The sequence below is a fragment of the Symphalangus syndactylus genome, chromosome 10 (genome assembly GCF_028878055.3).
Source record: "Symphalangus syndactylus isolate Jambi chromosome 10, NHGRI_mSymSyn1-v2.1_pri, whole genome shotgun sequence".
Taxonomy (NCBI): Eukaryota; Metazoa; Chordata; class Mammalia; order Primates; family Hylobatidae; genus Symphalangus; species Symphalangus syndactylus.
In genome coordinates, this window is record NC_072432.2 from 104,117,865 (window position 1) to 104,144,303 (window position 26,439).

At 38.5% G+C, this 26,439-nt stretch overlaps 1 protein-coding gene and 1 pseudogene across 50 annotated transcripts in view; one reads left to right on the plus strand and one right to left on the minus strand.

Moving 5' to 3' along the window:
* Window positions 1-26,439, minus strand: part of CEP63 (centrosomal protein 63) — a 105,071-nt gene that overhangs the window by 54,925 nt on the left and 23,707 nt on the right. For 49 of the 50 annotated variants that reach the window (XM_063611350.1, XM_055295365.2, XM_063611369.1 and 46 more), the window contains 3 exons: window positions 6,761-6,856; window positions 5,802-5,924; window positions 1,434-1,547 (listed from right to left, as the gene is read on the minus strand). In XM_063611350.1, the coding sequence (XP_063467420.1) occupies window positions 1,434-1,547; window positions 5,802-5,924; window positions 6,761-6,856 (333 nt within the window). Of the gene's footprint in view, window positions 1-1,433; window positions 1,548-5,801; window positions 5,925-6,760; window positions 6,857-22,664; window positions 22,829-26,439 lie in introns of those variants that run through there. The other variant, XM_055295360.2, reaches the window with a different exon arrangement.
* Window positions 7,558-25,609, plus strand: LOC134731679 (developmental pluripotency-associated protein 4-like; annotated as a pseudogene).

Sequence of the window (26,439 nt, forward strand, 5' to 3'; positions counted from 1 at the left end):
TCACACCTATAATCCCAGCACTTTAGGAGGCCAAGGTGGAAGGATTGCTGGAGCCCAGGAATTCAAGATCAGCCTGAGCAATGCAGCGAGACCCCATCTCAAGAAAACCCAAAAAAATTTTTGTAAAAAAAAAAAAAAAAAAAAAAAAAAAAAAATATATATATATATATATATATATATATATAAACAGTATCTTATAGTTATTAGGTCTCTATGGTGCTTTGGCATTCAAGTCAAAAAACTGGTCTAGACATCTCAGGATTTCACTGGTCTGTCTGGCTGCATAGCTTGCTGTGGCCTAGAAAATAAATTTCTTCCTTGCAGTTGTTGTGGACTTTTCCTATCATTTTGAATGAAGTCACTCACAGCAGAGCCACTGTTGGTAGTTTATCAGACAGCTGATATTTCAGGGAGAGGAACAAAAAGTTAATGCATTATTGAGACTTAAAACAGCAAATAAATGCAGATTTTTCTAAAAACCCAAAAAGCCAAAAAAAAACCAAAAACCCTCCCTTCTAGCTATTTCAACTTACCCAGTCTGTTCCCTCATTCTATAAAACTAAGATGACTACCAACCTTGACAGATTATCATAATATTAAACAGAGAACACATACAAGATGCACTGGGTCAATGTCTAGCACATAACAGATGATCACAAATTTTTTTAGTTTCTTTTAATGTTCTTGATTCTAACTGAAAAAGGAATGAGCTGAATATGTTCTTACAAGACATATTCCTAAAGTAGGTGTCTATTTTTTGGTTTTGCTTAAGCCATTACAAGAAAAGTTTCTATCGGTGTTCTAAAATAAGTTTTTGTTACCACAAAGACACCACTTTCAGTTAGTGTGCACACCATTTCTACGTGACTCTCTCCACATCTGTCCGCACAGGCAGACTAACTGAAGCTCCCTGGCTGAGACACTTCAGTCAAGACACCCCAGTGACCCTAGGGATGGAGCAAGGCAGACTATGGTAGAGCTGAGAGACCCAACAAGAGACAGAAAGACATGGAAAAGGAGACAGAGGGAGGAATGGGATTGTGGTAGGGAAGAAAGAGAGGGGAAGAAGAGAGGGCGACAAAGCTAGGGACCAAGATGAGGAGAGTGAACACGGATGCAAGCATAGAGTGAGCCTGAGTAAGCAAGACAATGACAGAGAGTGGATGAGCAAGTCAGAAACGAGCAAGGAGGCAAAGCAGCAAGCTGGCACAAGGACATGAGCCTGGACAGGAGAGTGGATGCACGCATGTGTGAGGGCAGGAGGGAAGGAGGAGCTGAGTCTAGATGCTGAGGAGAGGCTTCCTAAACAAGAGAGCAGGGTTCGTGGAGAGAAGCTGAAAGAGGCTAAATGGTACCAGGACGCTGCATTAAGGTAGTTCAAACCTGATCAAAACCTATCTGCTTCTCATTATTTTAAAAAGTCTTAGGCCTACCTGAATTATCTCTGATTGTTCAGCCACAGCCTTCCTTTGTGCCTCCAGTGAAGATACCTGTTGCTGATAAATCAAGCGTTGCTTCTCCCAGTCCAGCGATTTCTGACGGAATTCCTGAGGAAGCAATTAGAGTACTTAATTTCTGAGTGCTTCTCCTCACTGTCACTACTTCCCAGACTCCCTTTTACTTTATTCTCCCCATGTCCCTGGGTACGCTCGCACCTTTCTCCACAGCGGGAGCCCCATTACTCACTTAGCTAACAGAGCTGGAGAGTAATACTAAATTCATCACATACTGTGCCCTCTGGATATCTGTCTTTCTAAATTTAACACCCTAATGGTGAGGAGTATGAAACACAGATGCTATGAACTGGATTCAGATGTTTTTCATTGATTTGCTGCCACCTAAGGGTTGTCATAATTTTCTAGTGAATTTTCAGAAAACTGATGCTAAGATAACTAAAATTTTAAAGTATGATTACAGATATCCCTCGCTATCCAAATTCTTGATATCCAGACCCAGGAATTGAACAGATTACGTTTTCAGATAAGTCCCTTGGTAATCTAAATCTTACTTCTAAGTATCTAGAACTCAAGAACCAAGTAGATTCAGATAACACAATATCCTTTGATATCCAAATTTGTATTATCTCAACAGAGGAACTGCAAAGGCTTGAATAACAAAGAAAATCTGTCCTAATTTTAACAAATATTTGTAACCCAAAGCCAAACAGTTCCAAATTAATGATGGATCAATGGTAACATCAAATTGCATGATCAAGAAAATGATTTCAATATTTATGAAAATGGGGCAAATCAAAGGGAAAGGAAACTCAATCTTTCTATCACTGTCTTCCAGGACCCTCAACTCCAGAAGTCTCAGGCTCCTTAAGTGTTGTTAACCAAATTTCTGATATTCATTCATTCATTCATTCATTCAATCATTCTACTATATATGCCGGGTACTGCTTTAGGTGTCAGGGATACAATACTTAACAAAACAAACAACAACCCTAGTCCCACTCAACTGGGGGCAACAGATGACACATTTCTTACATGGTATAGCAGATGGTAATACATGTTTTGGAGAAAACAGAGCATGAAGTCTTCAGAGTTGGAGTTGTAGTTTTTAAAAGGGATGGCCAGACTGAGTGAAAAACATTTAAGTAAACACCTAGGGAGATGAGGGTGAAGTTACAATATTCTGGGTGGAAAGAACAGCCTTGAAATAAGAGCATCCTGGTGTGTTTAAGGGTGAGAAAGGAGACTGGTGTGGCTGGAATAAAGTGAATGAAAGGGAAAGTAGGAGAAGACAAGGTAAGAGAGTTAACTGGGAATGAGACCACGTAGGCCATTAGGATAACAGGTTTTTAAGAGAAGCTGCTGGAAGGTTTTTGTATAGGAAGTGATATAATTTGACTTACATTACAGCAGAATCATTCTGGCTACCATGCTGAGGAAAGAGAAGTCTAGGATGACTCCGAGGTTTTAGGCTGAGCAAACTGAGTTGCTATCAACTAAAACATGAATCAGTGTTGGGGAGATGAGGGAGAGAAAGACAGGACCTTTAGCTTGGACATGTTGAGTTTGACACGTTTATTTTAGACATCATAGTGGAGATACAAAACAGGCAGTTGAAAGTTATTCTGTCATGAAGAGGCGAGGTATTGGCTAGATATATAAATTTGGGAATTGTCAGCATATACAGTGTTAAAGCTATGAAATTCAACGGGATCAATAGGAGAGTCAGCGTAGATAGGAAAAAAAAAAAAAAAGGAAAGGTCCATTGACATGACCCTAGGTTAAGGAATAACGGAGACTAAGGAGTGATGAACAAGGAAAAAATGAGAGAAATGTGGTTTTTCTCAAGCCAAGTCAAGAAAGTGGTTAAGGAGGTGGGAGAGACCAGCTCTCCTACAAAGCTGTAGGTAGGATGAGGAAGGTAAGGACCAGCCCACACGCTTTGGGAATGTGGAAGTCACTGGTGACCTCTATGTGAACAGCTTCTGCAGTGTGAGGGGACAAAAGCCTTATTGAGTGGGTACAAGAAAAATGAGACAAGAGGAACTGGAGACAAGTACAGATGACTGAAGTAATTTTTTAGTTATAAAATGAAAGAAATAAAATGGGGCAGAGGAGGAAGAGGCAGGTCAAGAGAGGATATTTAAGAGGAGAGAAATTTGGATGCTGGTAAAAAAATATCCAGTAGAGAAAAAAAATTAAGGGTGCAGAAAAGAGAAGGTGAACTACTAGGGTAATGCCTTGGGTAGAAAAGGGGGAGGGCATGGGTAGTTCCTCCAGGAAGGAAGTCAGGGTACATGGGCACAGATGCAGATAGGTGGGTGGACACAAGAGTTGGAAGTCTATAAACAGAAATGAAGATACAACCCAAAGGTGAGGATGTAGGGAAAGGTGCTGAGAGTTTGAGGAGAAAAGCAGAAGTCTGAAATAATCATTGTGGAAAGTAGGAGATGAGAGGAAATACAGTACGATTCCAGGTAGCATTAGGACCCATTTGAGGTTAGTGACCATGAATTTAAAGTGAGAACAGACAGTATGATTAGGTTTTTCTCCAGCCACATTCAGTGATACATGACAGGTAGAGAGTGGGCAGAAAGGTGGACTTAAGCAGAACTGTCATTCTGCCAAGCAAATATGAGGAAGCAAGAGAGGAGCACAGGAGATGAAGGGGAAAGTAAAAAATGTAATCACAGAATTTAAAAGCTGGCTAAGGACCGATAAGTGAGAACACTAAGTAGATAATGGAGCAGTAAAAAGGCGGCAGAATTTAATCATTTTAAGGGATGGTTAATGATTACTGAGAGTCAAAGGACTAGAAAGAGTTAGCTGAAAAGATAGGGACTGGTAGTCTGATAATTAAATGCTTGAAAATGAGATTCTAGAGGAGTGGCATATATTGGTAATGACAAGAGCTAAGGAATGGCAATGGGAATAAGTAGATGAGACACAGAGATAATCAAACTATCTATGGAGGAAAGAAAGCCAAGAAACTGTTAAGGTCAGAGTATTGTAAGCATCATCCCTCCAGATCCTAAGATCCTCAAAGTTATGATAAGAGTAATGTTAGAGAGAATTGACAGTGAGCTGGGTGCTGAAATCAATGAGCCAAGGAAATAAACCAGAGGTCAGATGATGACTACTTTGGTTGTTATGTACATTGGCTGGCAGTATAGGCTGGTAACATGAAAATCAAAGATGGGGTTTTTGAGGTAGAAAGAAAAGAGAATAGTCAGGAAGTGGCAATGAGAAGCAAGAAGGATATAGGGTTTGGGGGGAAAAGGTATTGCCAAAAAGGGTGGAAGGGAAGCAGTATCTGCAGTCTTCTGATTCTAAGCTCTTCAAATGTAAAAAAAAATTGAGATATAAAGGAATATTAAACACAGAAATTATAATTTTAAGTAATAATAATATACTGGCATTTGTGGGTGACAGGTCACCCAGAGTAAAAACTTGTAAGTGATCACACAAAGATGTTAAACAATGTTTCTCAAATCAGAATAAGCTAGGGGAGCTGGATACAATGCAGATCCCTAGGTCCTATGCCATACTGCTGGATCAGCATTTCTGAGAGCCTAAAAGCTCCCTGGGAATTCTTATGTCCAGTGAAGAACTAATGGCAAGGACAGAAGAAGAGAGTGACAGCCTTGTGCTGTTCCTTCATCCACTCTTGGTACTATTAGCTCACCACCTCCCCTTAAGTTCTCAATATATACAATAATCATGGAGTTATTCGGTCTTAATAAAAACAAAGTCAGCAGAGAAGGAAGTGAATGCCTTATTACATCTAAATGGGAATTGAGAATAATCTGATATAGAGATTACTTTGCACAAAAAGTGCCATGTACTTTCCACATTTACTAAGCCCCCATTTTATTAGGTGCTTGAGATACAATGATATATAAGACAAGAACAATGTCCACAGAGGACTGCCTGTAACTAGTGGTCAATGTTTCCCAATGGGAGAGTTACTGGCATTTGAGGTACAATAATTCTTCCTGTGTGGAACACTCTTAGGCATGTTTAGTATCCCTGGTCCCTGTCCCCTAAATGCCAGTTTTATTATGCTCAGTCATTTTGACAACCAAAAAAAACATGCCTCCGTACATTTGCAAATGCTCCCTAAGGGTGGTACTGCCCTGTTGAGAACTGATGGCCAGTAACCCCGTTAACCCAGGGAACCAGATGATGATCGGATATATGGTGGATCACCCTCTCACCTTTGAAACAGCTTAGTGGCAGTCCTAAAGATAGTAGAAAATTGGTTTCAGAAAATAGTGCCATTAGAAACAGCATTTTCCTATGTGAAGGCTGACAATCACTATGAACAAATTATTACTATGAACATACCTCTATTTTTGCAGTTAACCTCTCAATTTCAGACCGATCTTCCCTGTGATTTTTGGTATTTCCTCTGAATTCCCTCATTTGCTTTTTCTGAAGCTTTTCATAGCTTCTCTTCAGTATGCGTAACTGTAGAAACAGTTATTTCTATATTTAAAGTTTAAGAATTTGTAAAGAGTAGTGGTGAGACAAATTGGTATTATGAAAACAAGAGCAGTGCTAACCAGTACTACTGAGAACATGTTAGATTTACAAACTAAAACACAAAAGGAAACTAAAAATTAAATATGTAAAACAAACACTAGTAAAGAAATATATTCAAAGAAAAAATTTTTTTAAAAAATTTTAACAAAAGTTTTGTATTACAATAGCCCTGCATTTAAAGACCCTACCACCCAGCCCCACGATAAAGCAGCAAATAAAAACTCTTTTTCTTTCCTCTAGGTCTGTGATTCTCAAGCCATGCTCTTGCAGGGCACTGATATTCAGGATGCAGGAGAAGAGTACTTTGCAATTAAATCAGAATAAAAGCAGTTTTTTCCAAATCTGAAGAATAAAATTGAGTTAATGGACAGAATTTTCTTACTTTTCTTATTTATCCCAAAATGTTTCTTAAATCTTTGGATCTTCCATTATTTATAATCTAGTAACTGATAAAATTAAAATATTAAATGTAATTTTTGGTATCAAGTATTTCACAGTATTACACAAAAACAGCTCTATTTCTTTCAGGTACTCAACCAAGAAACATATTTTAGCATCTCTTCTAGGTAGTATCAAACCTACAGTTAGGCAAACCTCTTTACCTGGATTAAAGAACAGAGAAATGGATTGCCACTCCTGTATCTTTCATGGAATATGTATTTCCCACTTTACAAAGTAGAAACTGGCTTTCATTAACAAAGTTCTCAAGGGTGAAAGAGAGAGAACTACACACACAACATTTAACAAAACTAAAATCTCACTTCTTCATGTAGTTTCTTCAACTCCTGCTTATACTCCATGGTCATCTCTTGCTTGATTTTTTCATATTCTTCTACCTGCTGATGCAACATTCCAACCTAAAAGCAGAAAGGTGGTAGTATTTTTCACTATTAGCATTGAAACAACATCCCTGAGATATAAAAATATAAAATAATCTCTGTATTTATTTGTAAATTCAAGTCCTCAAATGCATATATATGGTGATACCCCACTTCTTAGGAAGTCAAATACCTAGTTATTTAATAATTCTTAACACTGCCAAAAAATAGTGAACAAACAACTAGTTTTTAGAATTTCTAGGTTTAGATGAAAACTCTCTCTTTTTTTTTTTTCGAGTTGGAGTCTCACTCTGTCGCCCAGGCTGGAGACCAGTGGCGCAATCTGGGCTCACTGCAACCTCTGCCTCCCAAGTTTAAACAATTGTCTGCCTCAGTCTCCCGAGTAGCTGGGATTACAGGTGCATGCCACCACACTTGGCAAATTTTTATATTTTTAGTAGAGACAGGGTTTCCCCATCTTGGCCAGGCTGGTCTTGAACTCCTGACCTCATGATCCACCTGCCTTGGCCTCCCAAAGTGCTGGGATTACAGGCGTGAGCCATCGCGCCCGGCCGAAACTGTCTCTCTCTGTCTGATTATCCTACCCAACCCTTTTCATCAAAAAAACCTCATGAAAATAAGAAATACAAAGTTTTGAGAGCCCTGGAAACCAACAATACTTCATAAAAAATCTAGAAGACCTTAGGAATAATTTCTTTACAATAAAGTACAGAATAGTAATGTCAGACAGGAAAACAAAAGGAGGCTTGTGCCTGCTTTACCATTTACCCAACTTCGGAGAAACGAGTTCCACCAACCATGGTAAGGAAGTTATCCTAACCCACTTTTCAATGACTTGATACCAGTGACATCTATTTTCTGCCAAGCCTTCACCTCCACGAGTATCCAGCAGTATTTCTTTTAATAACCAGCTAGAATTTCATCTACTGATAAGTAGGGAAGGAGAGGGAAAACAGGGAATGGAAGGGAGTAAACAATCACTATCTAGAACAGTAAAGTTTTTTAAAGTACTAGAAATAAACTACTTATAAGAATGAGGAGTGAATGCAATTCCAATAAAAAATTATAGTGGAATTTATTTTTGTAAGAAACTTGAAAAAGTCATTCTAAAGTTCAAACTGAAAGAATGGGTAAATACAGCCAATAAAATGGAAAAGTCTAGTTTTAAAAAAAGATGTAAGTGAATGATGTAACTGAATTTCTGGATGAAAGGAAATTTTCTGAGCTTAAAACTAACGAAAAAGTAATTTTAAAATGATAAATTTAACCATGTAAAACTTCTGTTTTTAAAAAATCCAATTAACAAAATTAAAAGGTAAATAAACTGAGAAAAATATTTACAAAAAAATCAAATGGCTTTTAACTTTCAGTATACAAAAAACTTACAAATTTGTAACAAGTATTAAGCTCTCAACAGAAAAATAACTCAAGGACAAGAATGATTCCCACAAAAATATAAATGTCCAATAAACATGAAAAAAGGCTTAACTTCACTAGTAATCAGAGGAAAACATCCAATGGCATTTTATATCTATCAAACTAGCAAAGATCTTATAAAACGAGACGTGTGTGGGTAAGTTATTGGAATCAAAGACCCATAAAGTGCTGAAATACAAAGCACATGACTTTTCCAGAAAGCAATGTGGGAGTCGGTATTAAAACACTTATAAATATTCTTAACCTTGTGGGGCACTGTGGCTCACGCCTGTAATCCCAGCACTTTCAGAGGCCGAGGCAGGCGGATCACGAGGTCAGGAGCTCAAGACCATCCTGGCTCACACGGTGAAACCCCATCTCTACTAAAAATACAAAAAATTAGCCAGGTGTGGTGGCAGGTGCCTGTAGTCCCAGCTACTCGGGAGGCCGAGGCAGGAGAATAGTGTGAACCCGGGGGGCGGAGCTTGCAGTGAGCCCAGATCGTGCCACTGCACTCCAACCTGGGCGACAGAGTGAGACTCCATCTCAAAAAAAAAAAAAAAAAAAAAAAAAAATCTTAATCTTGACTTGGTAAACACTACTTTTAGAAATCCACGTAAAAAAAATAAATGTAGAGCCAGGTAGAGTGACTCACACCTGTAATCTCAGCACTTTGGGAGGCAGAGGCAGGAGGATGGCTTGAGCCCAGGAGTTTAAGACCAGCCTGGGCAACATGGTGAGACCCTTTCTCTACAAAAAAGGAAAAGAAGAAAATAAATGTAGATGTTAAGAATTTGTTGGGGCCAGGTGCGGTGGCTCACGCCTGTAGTCACAGCACTTTGGGAGGCCAAGGCAGGTGGATCACTTGAGGTCAGGAGTTTGAGACCAGCCTGGCAAACACGACAAAACCCCATCTCTATCAAAAATACAAACATTAGTTAGACCTGGTGGCAGGTGCCTGTAATCCCAGCCACTCGGGAGGCTGTGGCACAAGAATCGCTTGAACCCTGGAGGTGGAGGTTGCAGTGAGCCGAGATGGCACCACTGCACTCCAGCCTGGGCAACAGAGTGAGACTCACCCTCAAAAAAAAAAAAAAAAAAAAAAATTGTCAATGGGGATTTGTTCTTTTACAAAAACTGGACAAATTGGAAAAAATCTGAATGTTTATAAATAAACTGTGAATGAATATAATGAATGAATGTACATAATAAAATATGCAAACATTAAGCTGTATTAAAATAGTTAACATGAAAAATGCTTACCATTTAAAAGACATATGGACATAAAAAGTATACTATACTAAAATCCCAATTTTGTGAAGGATTTTTACTGAAGTCTACTTACATAGCTTAAAGGAAATACACCAAATGTTAATACAGATTAACTCTGATTCACGATATTATGATTATTTTTTGCTTCATAGTTTGTCTTTTCTAAATTTTCTCCAATGGCTACTGCTTTTATTAGCAAGAAAAGAATATTTTTAAAAAGAAAAGAGGCTAACCCTAAGCCCACCTACTTTGCTTTGATAAAGATCATGAGGACTCATCTGTTTGATTAAAACAAGTTGAAGAGTCTTAACTATTCATATTTCCTAGCCCACAATCCACCAGAAGATCCAAAATTAGAAAGTGTGGTAGGCAGAAGGGGTAACTACAATGCTCAGCAGAAATGAGCAATAGCTTTTAGCAAAGACAGAAGAAAAAAGGGAAACAGATTACCCCAAAAGTAGACTTGTGTCTACACTGCTATAACCCGTAAAGACAAAGCACATCAAGCACATCAGTATGTAACAGCCATTACTCCTAACATACCACAACCAAGAGAAAAGGCAACCCTCAAAACACCACACACACACACACACACACACACACACACACACACACACACACACACACACACACCCCTCCTTAAACTTTCAGTAGTGTGGCCTTTTGGCCCTCTATCACGTTAGACAAGACCCACCTGCAGAATTATAAGAACTTTAAATGATTTCATAAGATCTGCTAACAGCATGGGAGCTGACTAGGGAGTTCTCAAACTTAGCCTAAAGAGTTCTTTGACCAAGGTTTTTAAAAATTGAAGACAAAGAAGGGGGAAAAAAAAAAAACGGGGACGGCAAGATGGCTGACTAGACACAGCCAGGAGGAAAAGCTGCCAATGAGAGACTGAGACAACTGGTGTGCTCCTAACAGATCTTCAAAGGGGGTCACTGAGAGTGGATGGAGGGAAGACACAGAAGCTGGGCTGAAGGGGGAGGAAGCTGGGAACCATACATGACGCGACTATGCACCTGGACTCATTCCTGGCCCAAACAGCTCTGGAAAAACAAGCGAGCTGAAATAGAAAGGAGCAACCCACTCTTGCCACGGGCCTCTGGAACCCCTCGACCACCATGAACACTCAAGTTGACAGGGTGAGCCACTTAGAGAAGTGATAGGGGCAGCAAGCCAGCTGACATGGAGCCCAAAGGGTTTGGTGTGGGAGTATCTGTGGTGGGGCATGGCCAGGGATAGCCATCCCCCTAGGCTTAACTGGCACCCATAGGAGACTTCAGCTCTAAGGCAACTGTTGGACCCGAACTCTGCAGGGTGGTCTTGCCCATCATATGGGGCCGGTCTCACCTGACCACCCCTTGGCCTGCTGGCCTCTCCCAGGGCCCCAGCCTGGCCACACATGCTTACAGGGCAGCCTTGGATGGCCTGGGGGACTGCATCATAGCTTCTGTGCTGGCAGACTATGCCTGACCAGCAGAAAGCTCCAGTGGAGTGGCCGCCATGGCTATGCACCAGCCTGTACATTCAGTCCCCATACTGCAGCTTCCCTGGGCCCACAGCAACTCCCCACATGGCTTTGCTGGCATATGCCTATGCCGGCAGGTTTTGCTTTTCTTGCCCCACCAGCAGGCAAGTGTACATGTATCCACCTTGCCACTGCTGTGGCAGGAGTGCAGTTCATCTCCCATGTCCCCACTGACCAACACTGCAGACAGAACCTTGGTGGGCACCAAACCAGCCAGCCCCGCCTCCACCAGTGCCCCTTCCTTGCACCAACACTGCTGTAGGAGTGAAACTAGGCACAGAGAATAGCAGATCCTCCCGTGCATGGAACAACCATTCCTGTTTGCAGTACACAGAGAAGGCACACAGACCTGCAACCACCAGCTCCCTGCCCCCAAGCCAACACCACTACCAGTGCCACTGCGCACAGTTGCCAGCAGGGGCCCCCGCTCACCTCCCAGCTGTGTTGCCTCCTCCACTGTGGTGAATGCTCTCAGGGAGGCAGGCACCCTGGCACCCACCAGCACCCTGCCACAGCTGACAAGTGTGTCCCCCACTGCACTGCTGCTACCACTGCTGCTGGCACATGCAAACAAGGATGAATCCCACTGTCACCACACTATGAAACGCTTTGGCTGCCACCACCCATTGGGGTGTAGTGACTAGTGGTCCGGGAGCACTCTGACCCCCCAATGCAGTGGATTCCTAACTTCAAGGAGCCAGAGAAAAAAGTTAGGGCCCAATACAAGCCCCCCAGAGTTAGAGAACACAGTCTAGGAGTTGGGAGCTGAGCAATGGCCACCTAAAATCTTCCAGAAACAAAGCCAGTTGGCTGAATCCACCTTATACTACAATCAAACTCTCAAGGTCATCAAGTATGATAAAAGGAAAAAAAAAAACCTCATCCAAGGGTCAGCAACTTCAAAGATTGAAGGAACGTAAGCCCACAAAGATGAGAAAGAAATAGTGCAAGAACTCCAAGAACTCAAAAAGCCAGAGTATCTTCCTTCCTCCAAACAACCATATCACTTCTCCAGTAAGGGTTCAGAACTGGGCTAAGATGGCTGAAATGACAGAAATATAATTCAGAGCATGGATAGGAACAAAGAACATTGAGCTACAGGAGTATATTGAAACCCAGTCCAAGGAAGCTAAGAATCATGATAAAACAATGCAGGAACCGACAGACAAAATTAGCAGTATAGAAAGGAATGTAAGCAACCTGATAGAGCTGAAAAGCACACTACAAGAATTTCATAATGCAATCACAAGTATTAATAGCAAAACAGACCAAGCAGGGGAAAGAAATCTCAGAGCCTGAAGACTGGCTTTCTGAAATAAGACAGTCACTGACAGACAAAATAGACAGTATAGAAAGGAATATAACCAACCTGATAGAGCTGAAAAACACACTACAAGAATTTTATAATGCAATCACAAGTATTAATAGCAAAACAGACCAAGCAGAGGAAAGAATCTCAGAGCTTGAAGACTGGCTTTCTGAAATAAGACAGGCAAGAATAGAGAAAAAAAGAATGAAAAGGAATGAATAAAACCCCCAAGATATATGGGATTATGTAAAGATGCCACATCTACAACTCATTGGTGTCCCTGAAAGAGATGGGGAGAATGGAACCAATCTGGAAAACATATTTCAGAATATCATCCATGAGAACTTTCCCAACCTAGCTAGAGAGGCCAACATTAAAATTCAGGAAATGCAGAGAACCCCAGTAAGATACTCCACAAGATCATTCCCAGGACACACAATCATCAAATTCTCCAAGGTCGAAACTAAGGAAAAAAATGTTAAGGGCAGCCAGAGAGAAAGGGCAAAGGATATGAACAGACACTTTTCAAAAGAAGGCATACAGGCAGCCAGCAATCATACAAAAAAATGCTCAACATCATTGATCATAAGAGAAACACAAATCAAAACCACAATGAAATACCATCTCACATTGGTCAGAATGGCTATTATTTAAAAGTCAAAAAATAACAGATGCTGGCAAGGTTGCAGAGAAAAGAGAACGCTTATACACTGTTGGTGGGAGTGTAAATTAGTTTAACCACTAAGGAAGATGATGGTGATCACTTAAAGATATAAAAACAGAAATATCATTGGACCCAGCAATCCCATTACTAGGTATATACCCCAAAAAATCTAAATTGTTCCATCAGAAAGACACATACACATGTATGTTCACCGCAGCACTGTTCACAAGAGCAAAAACACAGTATCAACCTAAATGTCCATCAATGGTAGACTAAACAAACTGAGGTACATTGGAATACTATGCAACCATAAAAAAGAATGAGATCACGTCCTTTGCAGGAACAGAAAACCAAATACCGCATATTCTCACTTATAAATGGGAGCTAAGTGATGAGAATGCATGAGACACACAGAGGGGAACAACACATACTGAGGCTTACTGGAGGGTAAAGGGAGAGAATCAGGAAAAAAATAACTAAGGGGTACTAGGCTTAATACCTGGGTGATGAAATAATCTGTACAACAAACCCCCACGACACAAGTTTACCTATATAACAAACCTACACATGTACCCCTGAATTTAAAATAAAATTTAAATTTTAAAAAAAGAAAAACCATCACCTTTCTGACTACAACGCTTCACAATCACTCTCATTCGGCTCTCTTCTTTCACTAGAATCACCTATATCCCTTGTGAACCCACATCCAGAAAAAAACACTTTGCCAATATGACCCTGTGACCCTCTTAAAGATCCCTGTCCTTGAGAGTCACACCTAATGATTCCTCCTTCCTGGATTGATCTGAATTTTCCTGATCTCTTGGCACTTTGAGTCTTTTCATCCATCACTAACAGATTAGATCAATCCCAAATTGATCTAATTACAAATATCCTGTTTATTGACAAGGAGAAAAGTAGGAAGTAAAATGTTTTTAAGACAAGGAGCAGTAAAAATTACCTCTAGGCAAATTTGTTAATTAATAAAGAAATGCAGATGACAGTACCAGATCCAAAAGAAAAAAGGAGAAGAAATACAATGAAAAGAGACTAAAAGAGAGTGCATGTTTGATTTGCAAACCAAAATGCCGGAACAGCTCCTCCAAGTCTGGCTGAAATGTCATTTGCACACTCTATATAGTTAAAGTGCACTGCAAAAAGTCCATCCTCAAAAAGGTAAAAAGTATTCTGGAAAAATGATTCCGAAAAAAACACTAAAAACAATAATGTGGAATTCAACATCCCCCTCCCAGAAAATAAAACTTCAGTAACACTGAAAGGGAGAAATGAGAGCTTCAATTTAGTTAATTGGACTATTGATTCTTATGCAATACTAAGTCACTCACTGATCATTAAACAGAAGTGAGAATATTAGCTGTTAATGAAGGTAACAAGACTAAGATATTCACAGATCTTCTAGTACTTCCTACTACAAGAGTTCTAGAATAAAACAAAGTGGGGAAAATTATGCATGTAAACAGAATATATTAATATAAAAGAAATAAGCAAGCAGAAAAATGTACTTTGTGTAAATGTAAAAAGATAAATGTGAAAAGACAAGGACTTTTAGTGTTTAAAGCAGAAAGCAAACATGCTAAGTCATGTTCAACCATTTCCAAACTTTCAGGCCCAAAGGGGAACAATCCAGAATACCCATGGGAAAAAATACACAAAATGTATATTTTCTACTACTGAAAATGGGAATTGACTGTTGCTTTTTAAAATAAACTTAAATTGAAAGTAAATATTTGCACAGAAAAGTACAACTCTCTTTTTGATAAAACATTGAGCTGTTTCATACCCCTATAGTAACTTAATATTGTTAGTCTTTTAACTTTTAGCCATTCTGGTGTATGTTTAGGGTTATCTTGTGATTGTAATTTGCATTTTCCTAGTAACCTGTGAAACCAAGCACCTTTTCACATGCTCGCTGGTCATTTTGATATCTTCCTTTGTGAAATGACTATTTGTCTTTTGCCCATTTTTCTACTCAGTTAACTTATTAATTTATAGATGTTCTTTATCTTTTGTTGGTCGTATGTTGTAAATATATGAAATGTTCATTATTTTAATATAGTCTAAATTAGTAACCTTTTATCATTATTTTTTAAGAAATCTTTCCCTACTCCAAAGCACTAAGATTTTCTCTTATGTCATCTTCTAGAAAATTTTCAGCATTTCACATTTAAATTTGTAATCCATCTAGAAGTGAATTTGGTGTATGGTATAAAACTAGGAGTCAAAATCTTTCTTTTTCCCCCATATTGTTAATCAGTTGATCCAGTGACATGTATTGAAAAGACTCCCCACCACCTTGCAGTGCCATCTTATCATGAATCAAATGTTCACATATGTGGGATCTCTGTTATGGGACTCTTTATTCTGTTCCATTGGTCTGTTTTTCTATCCTTGCGATATCACACTGTCTTAATATAGTTTTTAATAAATCTTGTTTTCTAGTACCCTAAGCACTCCACCTTAATTTCTCTTCATCAAGATTGTTTTGGCTACTGCCATATAAATTTCAGAATCAACCTTGTCGATTTTCACCTTAAAATATACTGGAGTTTTAATTAGAATAATACTGAATTAATAGATCAAAATTGGAGAAACCAATACCTTTAAAATATTGAGTCTTTCTATCCATGAACACAATCTATTCTTCCATTTATATCAGTTTTAATTTCTCTCCATAATTTAGAGCTTTCTGTGCAGAGGTCTTGTACCTCTTTCATTGGATTTACTGTATTTGGTGCTTTTTTGATACTCTTGTCAAGGGTATCTTTTTTAACTTCATTTTTAATTGCTTTTTGCTGGTATAAAGAATCAATAAATTTTTGTAAATTAACCTTTAATTCAGCAAACCTACTATTTCATTTGTTAATTCTAAGTCTGTCTACATAGATTTTTTGGGTTTTCTGTGTACACCAACAAAGCATGTGCTAATTACTGCAGTGGTATTTCTTCCTCTCTAATCCTGTTATCTTTATTTTTCTTGCTTTATTGCACTAGCTACACCTCCACCACAATAACAACAAAAAAAGTGGTGATACTGGGCATCCTTGTCTCATTCACAATCTCTGAAGGAAAGCTTCTAACAATGGGTTACATTAATTGCTACTTGCTATGTTTCTTATATACCATTTTACTAGATTAAGGAAATTCCCTTACATTTCTAATTTTCTAAGGGATTTTAATATTTTTATCACAAATGGATAACTGAATTTCATTAAATTCTTTTCCTGGATTGAAATAACTATGGTGTTTTTTCCTCTGATAATGTGATGAATTATATTGATTTATGAATGTTGAAACAACCTAGAATGCCTAGAATAAACCTAAGTTAGTATGTAATATCTTTTCTAAATATTGCTGGATTTAATTTGTTAATATTTTGACTAACAGTTTTATATTAACATTCACATAAGACTGGCCTGTAATTTTCCTTAACTGCTACGTCCTTGTTAAGTTTTGAAATAAAGATTATGATGCTTCATAAAAGGAGTTAAGAAAATCTTATCTTTTCTTCTGTTCTCTGGAATATTTTATATAAAATCGGTGTTACTTATTTCTTAAAATGTCTGGTAGAATTCACCAATGAAGTCTACTGGGCGCAAGAGATTTATCTATGAGCAGGTTTTTCAATAACAGATTCAATTTAGCCAGGCGTGGTGGCTCACGCCTGTAATCCCAGCACTTTGGGTGGCTGAGGCAGGCAGATCACCTGAGGTCAGGAGTTTGAGACCAGCCTGACCAACATGGTGAAACCCCATTTCTACTTAAAAAAAAAAAAAAAAAAGCAAAAATTAGCCGGGCATGGTGGTGCACACCTGCAGACCCAGCTACTCGAGAGGCTGAGGCAGGAGAATCACCTGAACCCAGGAGGCAGAGGTTGCAGTGAGCTGAGATCACGCAACTGCACACCTGCCTGGGCGACAGAGTGAGACTCCATCTCAAAAAAAAAAAATCAATTTAATAGGGTACTGTTCACGTGTTTCAACCTTTCTTGTATGCTGTGCTTTCCCAGGGATTTTTCTATTATATCTAAACGTTTTACTGTGGGGCGGGGGGGTGGGTACATGGTCATTCATAGTATCTTTTTATAACTCCTTTACTATTCAGAGGCTCTATTATGGTTTCTCTTTTTAATTGCTAATATTAGTTATTTCCCCCCTTTTTTCTTAATTAGTCTTGCCAAGGTTATCAATTTAATTAATTTTTTTCAAAGAGGATAGCTTTGTTCATCCTCTTATACATTTGTTTCCTATTTTATTAGTTCCGTTCTTATCTTTATTACATCTTTTCTTTCTCTTTTCTTTGGTTTTAATTTGCTGGGGTTTTTTTTGTTTTTTTTGAAATGGCTACTTAGATCACTTTCAGCCTTTCTAATATACATAATTTTAGCTGTATATAAAATGTAGCTATATGTATACACACATAGATAACATTCTAGGCACCACATTAGCTGCATTCCACAAGTTTTGATACGTACCATATTCATTATCACTCAGTCCAAAATATTTTCTAATTTTTCATTGTGATTTCTTTTGATTCATGGGTTACTTAGAAGTGTATTGATTAATTTCCAAGCTTTTGAGGATTTTTCTGGTTGTCTTTCATTGTTCTGAGCTCTAGATTAAATCCACCTTGGTCAAAAAACATGATTCTAATCCTCTGAAATATGTTGAGACATGCTTTATGGCAGTAGTGGTAAATGGTCCATATTCACTTGGATGTGTATTCAGCAGTAATTGGGTACAATGTTCTATTTAGGTTAATTAAGTCAAGTTTGTTAACTAGGTTAAGTTTGTTAATCTTGATCAAATCTTCACCTTAACTGAGGTTTTCTCTGCTTGTTGTATCAATTGAGAGCTACTTGTTAAGTCTTCCATGATTACCATGTACTTAATTTTTCCCTTAATTCTGCCCATTTTTCTTTGTATATTTTAAGGCTATATTATTAAGTATTTATAGAATTGAATTATTAAAGCAACCTAACTGATCCATTCATAATTTTTAAGTGTCCCTAGATCTTCAGTATTGCTTCTGGCTTTGATGTTTACTTTGTCTCATGCCAATACAGTTACATCAGTTTTCTTTTGGAAGTTTTCTCATGTCATATCACTTCCAAGCTTCTACTTTCATTTTTTAAAAATGTCCTTCTTTTTACATTCTTCAAATTTAGCAAGTTCTTTTCCCAACCTCTTGAGATGAATCAATACCTCAATGATTTTCAGCCCTTCCTCTTTTCTAATATATGCTCTTATGGCTATAAATGTCCCTCTGACATATTTTATCTGCATTCTGTATGTCTGATGTTGTATTTTCATTTTGAATTCAAAGTATTTTCTAATTTCCATTGTGATTTCCTCACTGACCCATAAATTATTCAGAACTTCATGTCCTAATTTCCAAATGTATGCAGATTTTCAAGTTATCTTTTTCTAACTTATTTCCACTATGTTCAGAGACCATACCTGTGACATCAAGCTTTTGAATTGTATCAAGATTTACTTTATGGCCCAGCATATGGTCAATTTTGGTAAGGGTATTTTTTGTGCTAATAAGAATGTGTACTCTGAAATTCTGTTGTATAACATTCTATATATAAAAATTAAGTTTGCTGATCTTCTGTTTAAATCTGTATTCTTTCTTACGTTTGTCTCTTATTCCATCAGTTACTATGAAAAATGTGTTAAAATTCTCCCCTATGATTGTGGCTTCATCTGTTTTTTCCTAGTTCTGTCACTTTTCACATACAGGTAAGAGGGAAAGAGGATTTTCTTTTAAAACTATTTAACTAGACACTTACATTACATACACAGATATTTTCATCTTGGTTTGAGTCCCCCCAGCAAAGTGTAGGCTGAGACATGGACTTCAGGGCAACTGGAGGTGACCCCAGAAAGCACAGTGAGGACACAGGGAGAGCAAGGCAGAGAAGGAAGGAAAGCTAATAAAGGATGTGCTATTGAGCATATTACTGAAGTAAGCAGCTGGTGATGAATTCCACTGGGAACCCACTAAGGAACCAGATGGAATCTTTCAGAATCATCCCTCTGAGGAATGGGAAGTTGGAGAATTCACCTAGTCCCTCCACCACTAGAACCTTGACCTAAGACCTAAGAGCGTTAACTCCCCAACACTTCCAGATTTCACCTAAGCAGCTTTCCAAGGCCCCAGAGAGAGAAACAAAGTGTGGGGAAAAGAAAGAGAGATCAGATTGTTACTGTGTCTGTGTAGAAAGAAGTAGACATAGGAGACTCCATTTTGTTCTGTACTAAGAAAAATTCTCCTGCCTTGAGATGCTGTTAATCTATAACCTTACCCCCAACCCTGTGCTCCCTGAAACATGTGCTGTGTCAACTCAGGGTTAAATGGATTAAGGGCTGTGCAAGATGTGCTTTGTTAAACAAATGCTTGAAAGCAGCATGCTCATTAAGAGTCATCACCACTCCCTAATCTCAAGTACCCAGGGACACAAAGGATGCAACGCCAGGGGGACCTCTGCCTAGGAAAGCCAGGTATTGTCCAAGGTTTCTCCCCATGTGATAGTCTGAAATACGGCCTCGTGGGAAGGGAAAGACCTGACCGTCCCCCAGCCCGACACCCATAAAGGGTCTGAGCTGAGGAGGATTAGTAAAAGAGGAAGGAACGCCTCTTTGCAGTTGAGACAAGAGGAAGGCATCTGGGCAATGGAACGTCTCCTTCTCCGTGTAAAACCCGACTGTAGGTTCCATCTACTGAGATAGGGGAAAACCACCTTAGGGCTGGAGGTGGGGCATGCAGGCAGCAATACTGCTCTTTAATAAGGCATTCAGATGTTTATGTCTATGCATATCTAAAGCACAGCACTTAATTCTTTACCTTGTTCATGATGCAGAGACCTTTGTTCACGTTCACGTGTTTATCCGCTGATCTTCTCTCCACCATTATCCTATGACCCTGCCACATCCCCCTCTCCGAGAAACACCCAAGAATGATCAATAAATACTAAGGGAACTCGGAGGCCAGCGGGATCCTCCACATGCTGAACGCCGGTCCCCTGGGCCCCCTTTTTTCTTTCTCTGTGCTTTGTCTCTGTGTCTCTTTCTTTTCCAAGTCTCTTGTTCCACCTAACGAGAAACACCCACAGGCGTGGAGGGGCAACCCACCTCTTTAAACAAAGTATACTACAAGCTTGTCCAACTTGTAGGCCACAGGCCATATGTGGCCCAATACAGCTTTGAAGGTAGCCCTACACAAATTTGTGAACTTTCTTAAAACATTACAAGATTTTTTTTTTAAGCTTATCAGCCAGCATTAGTGTTAGTGTATTTTATGTGTGGCCCAAAACAATTCTTCTTCTTCAAGTCTGGCCCAGGGAAGCCAAAAGATTGGAAACCCCTGTTATGGTAGATGTTGACAGCGCACAAGGACCTATATGTAATAGCTAAAAGGAAATCAGGAGGCAAAGAGGACATACTACAGGGCACAAAGAATGTCTACTAAAGTTACATATCCTGAAATTTCACATTTTCTCATTATGAAGTATTTTTCTTCACCTTGAGTAATGCTTTTGGCTTCTGCTCCAATTATACTTTTTCTGATAAGAATATAGTTATACCATCTTTCTATTCAAACTGTTTGCATGTTATATATTTTACCTTTTAATTTCAATGTTTTTATATTTCTATAAACATTAAATAATAATTGCATGTTTATCTGATCCAGTTCGACAGTTTTTCTTTTAATTAAGCCAGTTACTGCATTTACATTTAACAAACCTATTTTGATTTAAAGCTGTCATCTTGTTACATAATATTAGTACTTAATAAGCTCTGTTCCTTTTTCTCTTCTTTTTTGCCTTCTTTGGGACTGATTACTTTTTTTATCATTCCATTTTTCTCTATTAGCATGGAAGATATTCTCTACTAATATATACTTTAATTGGTTCCCTCAAGATAAAAACATGGATTTGTGACTTAACAAGGTCTAATGTTAGTTATAAATGCTTTAATTCCATTTATCCCAACCTGACTTAAATATAACACCATTGCCACCATAATTTTATATATACATTAAACTTAAAAGGCAATTACCGTTAGCTGGGCACAGTGACATGCACCTGTAGTCCCAGGTACTTGGGAGGCTAAGCTAGGATTGCTTAAGCCCAGGAGTTCGAGTCCAGCCTGGGCAACATAGCAAAACTCCATCTACTATTGTTGTTTTATACAATCAATATTCATTTAGATTTACCCATAAATTTACTACTGCTTTTCATTTCTTCCTGCAGCTCTGAGGGTAAATCTGGGATCACTGTCTTTCTACCTAAAGAACATTTTTTAATATTTCCTTAGTGCAGGTCTGCTTGTAACCAGTTCTCTCAATTTTTGTTCATCTGAAAATGTCTTTATTTTACCTTTATTCTGGATACAGAATTCTCGTTTGGTAGAGGAAAAAGTCATGTTCTTTCTTTGTAGATATTTTATTGTTTCTGGCTTTCATTTTTTTGGCTGACAAGTCAACTGTTAAGAGCTATTTGTAGATAATCTTTTTTTTCTTTGATTGCTTTTCAGATTTTTCCCTTTGTCTTTAGTTTTCAACCATGGTAACTGTTTCTTTTTACTTATCTTGCTTGAGATTCTTGGACTTCTTAAATACATGGCCTTTCTCACTTTTGGCAAAATCTCAGCCAGTATCTCTTCAAATATTGTTTGTGCCCATTCTCATTCTTTTTTCTCCTTCAGGGATTCCAAAAACACTTACATTAGACTTTCTTGTTGTCTTCTCTTTCTCATATCCTTTCATCCATATTTTCTATCACTTTGCCTGTGCTTTATTCTAGACATTTTCTTCTGTCACATCATCTAGTTCACTAATTATCCCTTAATCTTTAAGACCTTAATTTCAGTCATTCTATTTTTCAATTCTAAAATTTCCACTCATTTTTTTTTACAGTTTTTAATTCTTTTTCGAAATTCTGAATCTTATCTTTTAGTGCTCTGAATGCAATAAACATTGTTGTTGTAAACTGTGTGCATGATAATGACAAACATCTAGATTTATCATGGGTCTACTTCTATCGTCTGCTGCTTCTACTATTTTTCATTTGTGTTGTCTTGTCTCTTGGTCATTATTGTCTGAGGTTATTTTCTGAGCAAGTATCAAGCATTATATTTGCAAAATTATTTGAATAATCTGAAACCCAGAATGGTAATTTTTCCTTTGAAGAAAATTTACATTTGCTACTTCCAGGTTCCTGGAAGCCCTAGCACTTTGGAGATGCCTGGGGACAGTAGCACTCTTAAGTTTAACTTAAACTGATTTCAGGGATTCAGATGTTTGAAGCTGAGTGGTTTTTTCAAGACGGCCTGTTCTGGTCCATCCTTACTCCTAGGGTGCAGCCTTTCAGAGTCTTTAGCCAAACTGAGGAGGTGTTCAGAGCCATCATGGACCCCTAGCCCCTTAAAGTCATCAAAAACACCACTCAACCTTTTATCCTCTCGGCTGCCTTCTATACTTTCAGTTAATAATGGCCCCAAACCCTGGACACACCTCCCTGAACCTCTCGCCCAGCCCAGATCCCAGCCTGGTAATTGTTCACCATCCTGATAGCATTTTACTTCAAGCAAAATTTTTTTTAAATCTAACTTACCTATTTGTCCTCAGTGAGTGGACTGGCCCAAATTACCTAATTTGCCATTATCAAACATTAAAGTCTGAAATAATTCATATTTAACTGTAAACATCCTGAGGGAAATTTACTTCTAAAGCTGATTTCTACAGCCAGTCAAACTTTCAATCAGGCCTGAAAATAGAATAAAGATTATTTTCAGATATACAAGATCTCAAAACTATGCTCTATCAAAATGGAAACATAAACATATAAATATGGTGAGAGAGAATGCAAAGCAGCACAAATAGAGGAGCACAGAAAACCTCCAGAATAATGGTGAAGGGAGTTCTCATGATGACAGCTATACAGCTATCCTTGAAAGCAACCTATCCACATTGGAGAATGGCAAGCTCCAGGAGAGATGTCTTCACAGGGAAAAGAAATGAAAGAAAAGAAAATGGACAGATTACTTGCCTTGTTTAAACACAATGACGAAGATTTACACCTGTGTCAGAGATTTCAGAAAGAATCAATGGTAGGTATGTTCAAAAAACCAGATGAAAGTGAGACAATTAGTAATTTCCAGGAAAACAAAAAAGCAGTACAAAAAACAAGTCTGCTTATAATTACACTACCTGACTCAACTGTGAATAATATTTACCATTTTAATGATGTAAATACTGAATATTAATCTAACAAAAAATTAAGATACACATTCCTGGAAGGATGAGGGGATGATAATTGTAGTAAGAGAGCAAAACCCCTTATCTTTCATAGTACCAAGTCATTAAACAGCTAAAACTATAAATGAAAATACAGCAGTAAAAAAGGTTCCTTGGAAACATAGGGAAAATGCCAAAAGGAATTAAAGGCTTGAAATTACTCCTCACAGAAGTAAGAATCCTAGGTTCAGAGGGGTGGGGAAGAATACTATTTTTTCTTATGAGCCTTGTAGAATCATTTTTCTTTTTATTTACTGTGACAAGTATAAATATTAAAGGTGAAGAAAAGTTTAGGAACATTAAATGCTAATAATGATGGAAGTTACTTGTCCAAGGCCATTCAGCTGAAAAGAGGCAGGGCCAGGACTCCAAATTTCTTACTCATTTCATAAAGTCAACCTGCCCTGTAGGGAGCTAGAAGATAATAACAGCAGGAATGTCCATTAAAAGCAACCCAGTGCCAACACTGTAACCAGAAACACAGAAAGCCTTAACTTACAAAATAAGTTGCTTATATTAGTGATCCACCAAGTATGATTTGCAGGTGGGCTGAAGTTATTCACAGACAGCAATCCAGCATAAGAAGCCTGAGGCAGAGTGTAAATCAAGTATGTCATGAAACATACCGTTCAGTGTAACTGACATTCTTACAAGCAAAATTTTCTCAGCAAAAGATGGATACACACTGATTTTAGCTGTTAACAGTTCTAGCTGTTTAATGACTTGGTACTATGAAAGATGAGGGGTTTTGCTCTCTACAGTGATTTACATTCTGGTGCAAGCTTTTAATCTCATCATGGACCTGTCATTTGATTAGCAGTGGTTTACACAGTAGGACTAACTACTTCTAGGTCTGTACCTTTCAAACAAGTAAGAATGACTGATGTGGTTTGGCTGTGTCCCTACCCAAATCTCATGTTGAACTGTAGTCTTCAATGTTGGAGAAGGGGCCTGGTAGGAGGTGATTGGCTCATGGGGGCAGACTTCCCCCTTGCTGTTCTTGTGATAGTGAATTCTCATGAGATCTGGTTGTTTAAAGGTATGTAGCACTTCCCCCTTTGCTCCGTCTTCTTCTCCGCCATGTGAAAATGTGCCTGCTTCCTCTTCACTTTCTGCCATGATTAAGTTTCCTGAGGCCTCACCAGCCATGCTTCCTGAACAGCCTGTGGAACTGTGAGTCAATTAAACCTCTTTTCTTCATAACTTATCCAATCTCAGGTAGTTCCTTATTGCAATGACAGAATGAACTAATACAATGACAAAAACATAAAGCCCTATTTTCTAGTTCTTGTATCATATACTGCTCAAATTGGATTATGAATGTGTTATAACACATACTTGAAAGATGTGTTTTGATTCTGGAAAAATTTTGTCAACCTCCACTTCTTTTCCGAGTATGGAGAAGTCAAAAAGGCAAAGAGTGGAAATCCACAGAGAAGTCAAGGGAAGAGGATCAGCAAGCTTCTAATTAACCAAGCACAATTGCTTTGCCAGGAACATCAGCAAAGGGAACCAAATGAAAAGGTGACAAAGTGCTCTGCCCAAAGAGGAAGGCAGAGTTCAGTGACAACAACCTAAAACCTCAGAAGAAGATACCAATCCCTCCATTATCCTCTAAACTGCTACCCGTTAACCTGATTCGCCAAGACATTCTGTGTGCCAACAATTAAGGCTGAGCACCAAAGGCCAGAAATTAGATGCACATGAGCACCCGTGTGCCTTCACCTACCCAAAACAAAAGGACATTCCTAGCACAGCAAAAGAGGCCAGAACTAGGAAATCATTACCAAAAAAAAAAACAAAAAACAAAAAACAAAAGTAGACAAGGGGTAAACGTCCCGGAAAAGTTCTGAGGAGACATCCTCCTGAGGTGGCTCTTCCCTCTCGGGGGGTGCTGCCTGCTTTGGAAGAGTCTGCTGCTCCCCTTGAAGGAGTTAATATGGCTGTAAGACAACTTCTACCCCAGGTGCTTTGCTGGCCTCCAGGGCCAGAACTGCAGCCACGGTGGGACACCAGAGGGCAGAGGAATCTCCACAAGAGAAGACCATGGGAGAAGTCTTCCTGCAGATACAGATGGTTGGGTTCACCTCCAGTTTCATGCTAGAGAAGCCTGGGCTCCAGAAATGCAAGAAAGGAAAGTGAGTGCACTCTTCTTGCCTCCTGCCTCCCAATTTTCCACCCCTGCACCTTGAAGACAGTAAGTTGTGCCCCAAATGTGTTCACAGGTACAAGGTCTTAATAAAAAGCATCCAGTGGGAATAAAATACCAGAAAAAAGGCATATATATGGTAATTAATAGCAGAAAGGCTCAACAGTCGATTCCGTGGTGGTGTTGCTGACAGGTGAACTCCGGTTCTCTCCACAACTGCTTACAGTCCATGCAGACTGGTGGATTGCAGGTGTTAGACTATGACACGCAGCAGTGCCTGCTGCTTCACTGGCTGAGATATAGACTCTAATTTTAAAAATGATAAAACATTTCACAAATTACCATTAATTCTAGTTAATACATAGAAAAAGTCATTTATAGTACGCTTCTAAAATAGAAATGACTTCAACAGCTACAGCTCTTTTAAGTGAAAATTTCTTCAGCTGAGCACTAAGAAAACTGTAGTTTGCTCCTGTGCTCAATTTCCCTCCCTAGCATACTGACAACTTTAGGAGACGCTCCATTCCTATTGTAAATTTCACAAAATGTAAAGTATTTTAAGGCAGAGAAAGGCTGTTAATTCTCTCCCTCCCCAAAAAACATGATTTTTAATATTCAAAACAATATTTGTTTTCTTAATAACCTGAGACTTCCATAGTTTGATTCTAGGATAGAAACGCAAGGCACTTTGTATTATTTCCACCTATAATTGCTTTGTGTATTTCTGTTGTTTAAAATATTTAAGGTTGCTCCCCGCTCATAAATACATATTAAATTTATATATACTCAAAACCTGTTGGTGGTACAGGTTGGATCATTTGTTTTTAAAATGACTTTATTTAGGTATGACTGACATACAAAAAGCTGCACATATTTAACGTATCCAATTGAGTTTAACTTTTAATTTTCTGTGTATTTCCTAAATTTATAGTCCTGTGTGTCT